At 38.1% G+C, this 8557-nt stretch overlaps 1 protein-coding gene across 1 annotated transcript in view; it reads left to right on the forward strand.

The window, feature by feature from the left end:
* The window catches only part of UBE2QL1 (ubiquitin conjugating enzyme E2 Q family like 1), a 55920-nt gene extending 47642 nt beyond the window's left edge, over positions 1-8278 (forward strand). The window contains exon 2 of the mRNA XM_018566325.1: positions 8060-8278. Within this exon, the coding sequence (XP_018421827.1) occupies positions 8060-8191 (132 nt within the window). The 3' untranslated portion in view covers positions 8192-8278. The remainder of the gene's footprint in view (positions 1-8059) is intronic.
* The last annotated feature ends 279 nt before the right edge of the window (positions 8279-8557 follow it).

The following is an 8557-nucleotide window of genomic DNA, read 5'->3' on the forward strand; positions in this document are numbered from 1 at the left end:
TATATATATAAACTGCACTTAAATTTAAAAAATATTTGATTTTGTTTTGTAAAGTGCCAATTTTACATTGCTGTTTGTTTTCAATCTAAAGTACCTATCTCACATGCATACACATTCTAGGGCCAATTTAGATAAGAGCCAAGAAAACTACCAGCATGTCCTTGGAGTGTGGTAGGAAACATTTTGTATGTGATGCCATGTTTATCCAACGTTTAATAAAGACAAGGTGATTAAGTGGACTGCTCGTGTGCTGGTGGCTTACGAGCGCAAGCACAAGGAGACCTTGGAATGGTAGACTGAATCTGATTTGTCATTGTAGAGCAATACAGAATTTCTTATTAAACATACATTGGTAAATGAGATACCTTGTGAGTCCATAAATTATTGTTGTCTTTGCAGATTGGCAAAGTGCCATGGTTCTTTTCGAATTCTTACTATGCATGGGGTGATTTATTACTGTGAATTGTGTTTTTCAGATTTATGTGCACATGTGGAGGGAATAATGGGGGTTGATATACTAAAAGAATAGAGAGTGTGCACATAAAGCGACCCTGTCACTGTACAAAACATAATCAGCAGGTTAAAAGAGCACAATGAATACTGTCTTTTCCTGCTGCCCGCACTGCCAAGCCTCACTCTGATGCTGCAAAATGGTCCCCCATAGTCCTTTTGGAAACCAACATTTCTGCAATCTCTTGGGCCTTCCGGACCTCTAACTCATTTTTCCTGCTGATCTTTACATCACTGCTGTACCATGTCCTAAGTAGACATCAGATAGAGGAGCCAGAGAGCTGCCAGGATATTGACACTCCCAGAAGGGTTGGTTTTCCCAACAGACGTTGGTGGATCATTGTATAGCATAGGAGTGAAGTTCATTGGCACAGGAAGTTTTTACTGTCTTCTCTCAGACAAAGCTTTGCTGGGCATGTTTTGTATAGCGACAGAGTCACTTTATCTTCATTGAGGTTTCAGCTTTAAATACCTAATCATTTGCAATGGAGATTAAAAAAAGAGATTATTGCATGCACATTATTGGAGGATTGAAGTGAACACAGCTTTGCCCTGTTTACATGAACACCTCTGTTGGTACCCTTTTGCCCGGCATGCCTGATCAGCTGATCGAACCAGCAAGTTGGAAAATGATTGGCCAAATGAAGCTTTAAACCAATCAGCTGCTAGATCTGTTGGGTATTCTGAATGCGGACCAATGCAATGGAGAAAGCAGGGGTACACTTGTAAGCATTGATAGGGGGTTTTGTCATATTTTCTTCATTCAGCCTGCAGGTTGAACGAAGGAAATATAACCGTGTATACCCAGCTTTACACTGCTCTGTAACTTTCATTCTATGTGATTTTCTTTTTTTTTTTTTGAATAACAATTTTTTATTGAGTCATACAGCATATACAAAGCATCCGTTATCAAAGCATAAGACATCGTACATTAATCTAGCACAAAAGTAAATCATGCAATCCGCGTTAAGCATAGTTAAAGAGAATATTACATTTCTAAATGACATGCACTTCTTAAGGAGATATCATTTCTACAGTTCAATGACACGGGTGAATGCAGTGTATGCTATGATCTCAGCTAACTTTCCTATGTATATATAAAAGAAAATACAGAAAAAAAACCATATAATAACAAATCTATATAAATAAAAGAACAGTAGAGAGTAGAATCCGACGCTTTGTAAGCTAAAGTAAAGACATCACCTTCCCTCCAGTCTCCCCTACCTTTCGGGACAGATCGACCCTTTCCCCATCCCGAAACCAACCTCCTCTATATTAACAGTAAGTGAAATAAAACCTTTTTCAACATGGATTGACAGTTAGGCACTGAGATTCAAGTGTGAAATATGCAAGAATTTAAATTCAAGTACTCCCTTCCAACTCTTTTAGACCCATCCAGTTTGTCAGAGGACTGAGGATTCTATATCATTCCAAGCTTTCCAAATTTTTTCATAAGCTGGTACCGTATTGTTTAACCTAGCTGTAAGATATTCCATATTTTGAACTTCTCTAATACGTTGATATAAATCTACTGGTGAAGGTGGAGAGATCCGCTTCCAATGTAACGCTATGAGACATCTTGCTGCTGTCAGAATATGAGAGGCTAGTTTATTGTCATTTTTATTAAGGTGCGGAAACGGAAGTCCCAGTAAGTAATGTATAGGTGCTAAGGGAAGCTGTGACTGTAAAAGCTTCTCTATTATGTCCTGAACAGTCCTCCAAAAAACCTTTATTCGAGGACAGTCCCAGAACAAATGAAATAGAGTACCCAATTGTGCAAAGCGGAGATATCGTCTTGAAGATCGAGTTTAGGAATTCTGGGGTATGGTACCAATGGAACAGAATCTTATATTGGTTTTCCTTATAAATTGAGCATATTGAGGATTTGGCCGCCGATCTCCAAATCCGCTCCCATTGTTCTTCGGTTATGGTGGTACCTAAGATCCTGTCCCATTTAACCATGTATGGGTGTCTAGGAAATTGTTCTTGGTGTGGAACAAGGAGCAATTGATACAGTGTTGAGATCATACCTCTGGTAGAAGGAGATGTGTTGCAGATCGACTCAAATGGAGTACGTCTATGAAATTGTAGGTTATTAGTAATGGATTGAGCAAGATGTTTTATTTGGAGATATGGGAACATGGTTTTAGTAGGTAGGTCATATCTTTCTTTTAAAACGGGAAATGGAAGTAGGGATCTGGTGGTAACATCAATTATGTCTGCGTAGACAAATAATTTTTTGGAACTCCATGGGAAGCTCCATTTTCGTATCAAGCTGGATTGGAGGTTAGGAGTTAAAATAAACGGGGTCAGGGAAGATTTTTCCGCTGCCAAGTTGTACATGTATTTGGACCTTTTCCATATCTTCAGTTGTATAGCTAGGGTCGTTATCTATGTGATTTCTAATAATCAAAGTTGTACTGTAGTATCATAAAGCTGAGTTGTTTTTAAAGCACATTCACAATTTAGGAAAACCTAGATCAAATTTCCGGCAGTTTTTCATTGCTTGGTTTCAATATCTCCAGATGGTTTTACTATTCCGTGGAAATATTCCATTACTTTTATGTGGGTGTTTGAAAATAATTAAAAGGCTAGAATTGTATTTTGAGTCAGATTATGGCATGGTACAAGCTGTGCCCATAGATACAGCTATGTAGGATACTGTTAGTGAATAAGAGAAAAACCTATACACTTCACTTTGAAACAATATAATATTAGAGAAAAACTAAAAGTATACATTTTAAGGGGTTAGCAGTGTTGGGTGTTAAAGGTTAGGTTTTGAGTGTTAAGTGATAGGGTAATGTTAATTTTAATGGTTAGGAGGGATGTTAATCACCTCCATACCACTGTATTGTAAAGGAACGGGGATACGGACACTTGGGCAGCCAGTGCTCCTGTGAATGGCTGCGATTTGAGCCCACATTTTTGGTCTTTTTTAATTTTATAATAAAAATAACCGGCAAAAGAAGGTCCCCAAATATTATATAAAAATTAATTTGGATACAGTGTTGCATGAATGAGTACTTGTCAAACTATCACAGCACTGACAACTGAAAAATTGCCTGGTAATGAAGGGGTGCATGCAGGCTGAACATGTTTTCTTTAGCTTAGGATAAAATAGGGAATGATTAGAAACCCTGTCAGATTTTATCTGCCTTCTTTGTCCTATTGGGGATACTAGCCCTCATTTTATGTCCTGGACAACAGCAAGTTATAGGGAATCTCTACAGAGTGAAGGGAAATCCATCTTGGCTGTCACCTGAACAGACGTCCCTACTGGAAGATTGTCTCTCTATTCCTGCCACACTGTAAAGCTTCGGATTGGTTTTCTGTTTCACTGCTAGTGGTTGCCAGGACAAATATAGGAGTTGAATCTCCGCAGTGTGGGCTCAAGACAGCTGTGAACACTTGACAGAGTTTTCGGCTCCCCAAAAAAATAAAATGGCTTATATACTTTAGGCCTGGTTCACACCTGGGCGTTTTACAGCGCGTTCCTACGCTCTGTAAAACGCTCAACATGTGAAAACCAATGATTGCCTATGGGCATGGTTCCCACCTGGGCGTTTTACAGCGCGTAGGAACGCGCTGCAAAACGCCCTACGCCCAAAGAACTACAGGAGCTTCTTTGGGGCGTATTTGCCGCGCGTATCCAATGGTGATACAGACAGGTAGCTCTCGGAAACGCGCGTTTGTCGCACGTATTTTACCGCGAATGCTGTAAAAACGCGCGACAACCGTGCATATTCGATACGCCTAAGTGTGAACCCAGCCTTAGGGTTTTATAGTTCATATGAGAGAAATGGTTATAATGGGTATAGGTAAGGAGGTATAGGGAGACACTTTACTTTAACACTTGTTTTTTTTCAGCTCCAAAAACATCCATGAGAAACACCCAACACCAGATTTTTTGTGAAGCAAAACCACCATATGATACTATAGTGTCATTTCTATTTTATACAAGTTTTGGTACAAACAAGGCTGCTTATATGAACTTATTCGTTTGCCTGATAGATGCTTATTCTACTACTACATACTTTAAAAATCATTTATGTGACACTAGTAATGGCATTGTACTCCAAATAGCTGTACCAACACACATTGCACAGACATGGTCCACCTTTGTCATTATGAGCAATCCGATTCAGAGCAATGATGTGTAACCAACACTGAGCTGCAACAACAATGACAAAGTATTAGTTTGTTTATACCGTGCTTTAGCAAACTAAATGTCATTCAGTTAGGGTTTAGATGTACTTTACAGGTTTCATATTCAGAACTATAAAACAAAATCCAAATCCAGACAAGTATCACATGATTCAGTGGGGGTGATTTACTAACCTAAACACACGCACGCACCAGGTGTGTGTGATTTTCAAACAGCAAAACGTATTTATCAACCAAAAAGTCTCTAAAAGCATATTTCCACTAATGCCATATATGGAAAAATCATGCACATGATGCATATATAATGCTGCTTCACAGTTTAGACAAAAATGGTTAGCTCATGCATTTACATTCCTTGCATTCATCAACGCAAGCAACACAACATAGAGCTAATTTACCCAACATCACCTTGGAATTCATTCAGGGCTTTGCACAACACACCTACTGGGTGTGTACACATTACAAAGGTGTTTAGATTCCACCCATAGATCATGCTGGGAGGGAACACACTGCAGAGGTGTATACACATTCGTGGTGTGTTTATAAGGTTAGTAAATCAACCCCAGTATGTCAGACAGTTCTTTCAACTACTTAGATCTATACTTGTTGTGGTTGAGCAACTCAGAAAACAATGAAGTCAAAGCATCGGAGTGATAACCAGAGAATTAGTATTTCCAATGTAGAGTTCTGTAATGGCAGCCTCAATTTATCTCTAACGAGGGTGTCTCTTTAAAAGGTGGTATGATTGTCACATGGTGGTAGCAATGGTTCACTGCTTGTTATTTGTCAGGGGTGAAAAAAGTACATTTATGTGAACCACTTGCTCAAGTACAAATGGTTAAATGTGGTGCCATAGAGTTCCACTGTGTTATTACATAGGGCTCCTTGTATCCATAGAATGCTGCATGTCACCAGAGCTGACTTTCTTCCTGTAGTCCTTCCTGAGAGCCACAGAAGAGCAGCAGATCCAGTATTTATGTCTCACTACAGCAGCCTCCAGTGCACACATCCTACACACAATTATTTATAGAACAAACATCCCTAGGATCTATTAATTGTTTCTTATCAGGTGCTAAAGGTATAGTTATTCAGTGCCAATGACAGAAAAGCCATGTTCCTGAGTTATGCACCATGAATGGAAAGTTAATATGTTTAGATTTTAAGCATCATATATTAAATCAACACATTATTTGGCAAAGTTTATAGTATAAGCAACTGTGTACTGAGGCTTATTCATTAGAAAAGCAGCAGTATGATGGATATTAACCTATTCCGTTCTAGAATAGGTTAATTGGAAGTGCACTGGTGGGAAGTGGAAGCAGCACTATCTGTGAGTCTTATTATTTTCCCATGCATCCTTCTTGCATCCAGGGTGACACCAGAATGTGACATCTGCAAGCCATCTATGCCATGGCATTGCTATCTTTTCTGATGCTGGCACATGCCCTAATGCCTGCAGTAGGTAGTAGGTATTGTTGTCCATTCTTGAATCCACAGAATTATCAGCCCCATATGTATTCCTGACCAAGAATCAATCATGGTCAAAGACAGTACACTTTGGGATACAATAACATATAATTCGGGATATGGATCTGATGTGGCATTAGTGTGCTATTATGGTCATCTCCATTTGTAGCTTTTTTCTGCTTTACCACCTTCCTGTCATAGGCCCGGACCCAAACATAGTCTATCCTGGATATTCTCCTTAAAAAATGTAACATGCTTCTTCGATAAACCTACAAAATGTTACTTTACACTGTAACATGATATACACTTCTAATTTAGTATTGGTTGGGGCTTGTAGCAGTATTCATCTTATGGAAAGCTGCTTGCATACTTCTAGACTGTAGTATTATGTTCAATTGCCATTTCTTGGTAGATTTTCTCTTCAAAAAGACTAGTTTGTATAACCTATGGTAGCATGAATGGATGACAAAGTGGAAGTATTTATTTCCCTGCTGAGTTATATATTCTTGTAAGCTGCACTTGCAGCGTCTCTGTGTGCTCCATTTTTGTTGTTTCCTAATGCTTTTCAGTGAAACGATTTATACAAGCCTATAGTGATGAGCTAATGTTTGCTTGCTCTCTAAGGCTGATTTGTCATTTATCAACCCAAAGATGAATCATATGGTAAATATCAAAATATATAATTTTCATGTTGAGACTGATTTAGCTGTTTGCTCCCTGGAAAGGGTTACAGATGATTTTGTGTTGTGCTGGAAACAGTATGATATGTTATGGTGTATGCTAATATCTTCTCGCAATGCTGATATTATTAAGCGCCATGGTCAAATCACTAATCCATATATTTCCTCTCATATGGCTGTACATGGTCTTCATTTATGCACATGTTCAAAATCTGTTTATTACCATAGAGGACTGTAGACTCAGAGTTATTGAAGAATAAATGTTCTAGTTTTATTAAATCCCTTGGCTACTTTGCTAACAGCCAGGCAGTTTTCAGACAAAAAGATTTTAAAATATAATTATACAAATTTTCAGAATTTTTTTTTAAACCTTACATTTTCAATTTAATATTATGTTCTACCTAGGTCTTTTTATACATACCCTCCTGCGCCATCCCATTGCCCATGAAATTAGAAATATATATATTCTATTTATTTATTCTTTAATTCTACAATCAGGAAAACCAGGGATCCATCAACTTTTTCAAAAATGTATCCACTGGTGGAGAAATCCAATTCGGATGTTGCTCCTAAAAGATCTACTGAGGATATCAACAGGGCTTACTATATACCTAAAATAGAGCTATCACAATCAGAATTAGATAGATATCTTTGTTTTAGGTATAAAGTGAGCACTTTTGACATAATGGGGTTGATTTACTAAAGGCAAATAGACTGTTCACTTTGCAAGGGAATTTGTACTTTGCAGGGAAATTTCCCTTAGCTTGGAGAATGTGGTGAAATTTTACTTAGCAAAGAATACCCAATATCATGTGCGAGTATTTTTGATTGCACATGACTGGATGATGGAAGTCAGCAGAGCTTCACCTCATTCACTAAAATAAATTCCCTTGCAAAGTGGGCAGCCTATTTGACTTTAGTAAATCAACCCCAATGAGTGTACTTTAGAAGTTGGAGAACCAAAAGAGGTTTTTTTTTTTTATCTACTAGCTGCTGCTAAATTAGGATGATCATCCATTTCTTGTACACAATTTTGAAATAGGTCTATCATCTTTAAATTTCATTAAAGTTCAATAGTTCATAATGACTGCCAGGAAATAATGACATACTAACAACCTAGAATTTTAGCAGCTTTTCGCTAAAGGATGGTTATTGCTGATACATAAAATACGATGATTTATTACTGTTCTGTTACTAAATTTTGTAGTTCTAAAGAGTCTCTTCATTCTTTTCTCTAGGGTCGTATCTGCAGGAAAGCTGGAAAATCTAAAAAGGCCTTCAGCCGAAAGGAAGCAGAAGCAACATTTAAGAGTTTGGTGAAGACCCATGAGAAGTACGGCTGGGTGACCCCACCTGTATCTGACGGCTGACATGAAACACCCAACTAAAACAGACTTCTAGAAAGGGAACCACCTCACCGAGAAAATGAATAAATATATGAATATATTTAAGAAAAAAGATCGCTATACCATCTCCTCAGTGCTGTACATTATCATTCATCCATTTGTCCTTTTCTACGTCAGCTTCAGTTAAAGAATGTGATTGACAGGAAGACATAATTTATTTATGATGTTTACAAGTGTTTACATTGGAAGACATGGAAGGAAAGCAGTATGTGCCACCGAATGTTGTGTTACAATCATGTCTCCAGACTGATGAGCGATCGTCTTCAGGTCACCATAGAGAGAAGATTGAGATTGCTTCATTGTCCATTCTAGACGCATGATTTTTCGGCT

Source organism: Nanorana parkeri, unplaced genomic scaffold, assembly GCF_000935625.1.
Source record: "Nanorana parkeri isolate BGI_ZX_2015 unplaced genomic scaffold, ASM93562v1 scaffold937, whole genome shotgun sequence".
Taxonomy (NCBI): domain Eukaryota; kingdom Metazoa; phylum Chordata; class Amphibia; order Anura; family Dicroglossidae; genus Nanorana; species Nanorana parkeri.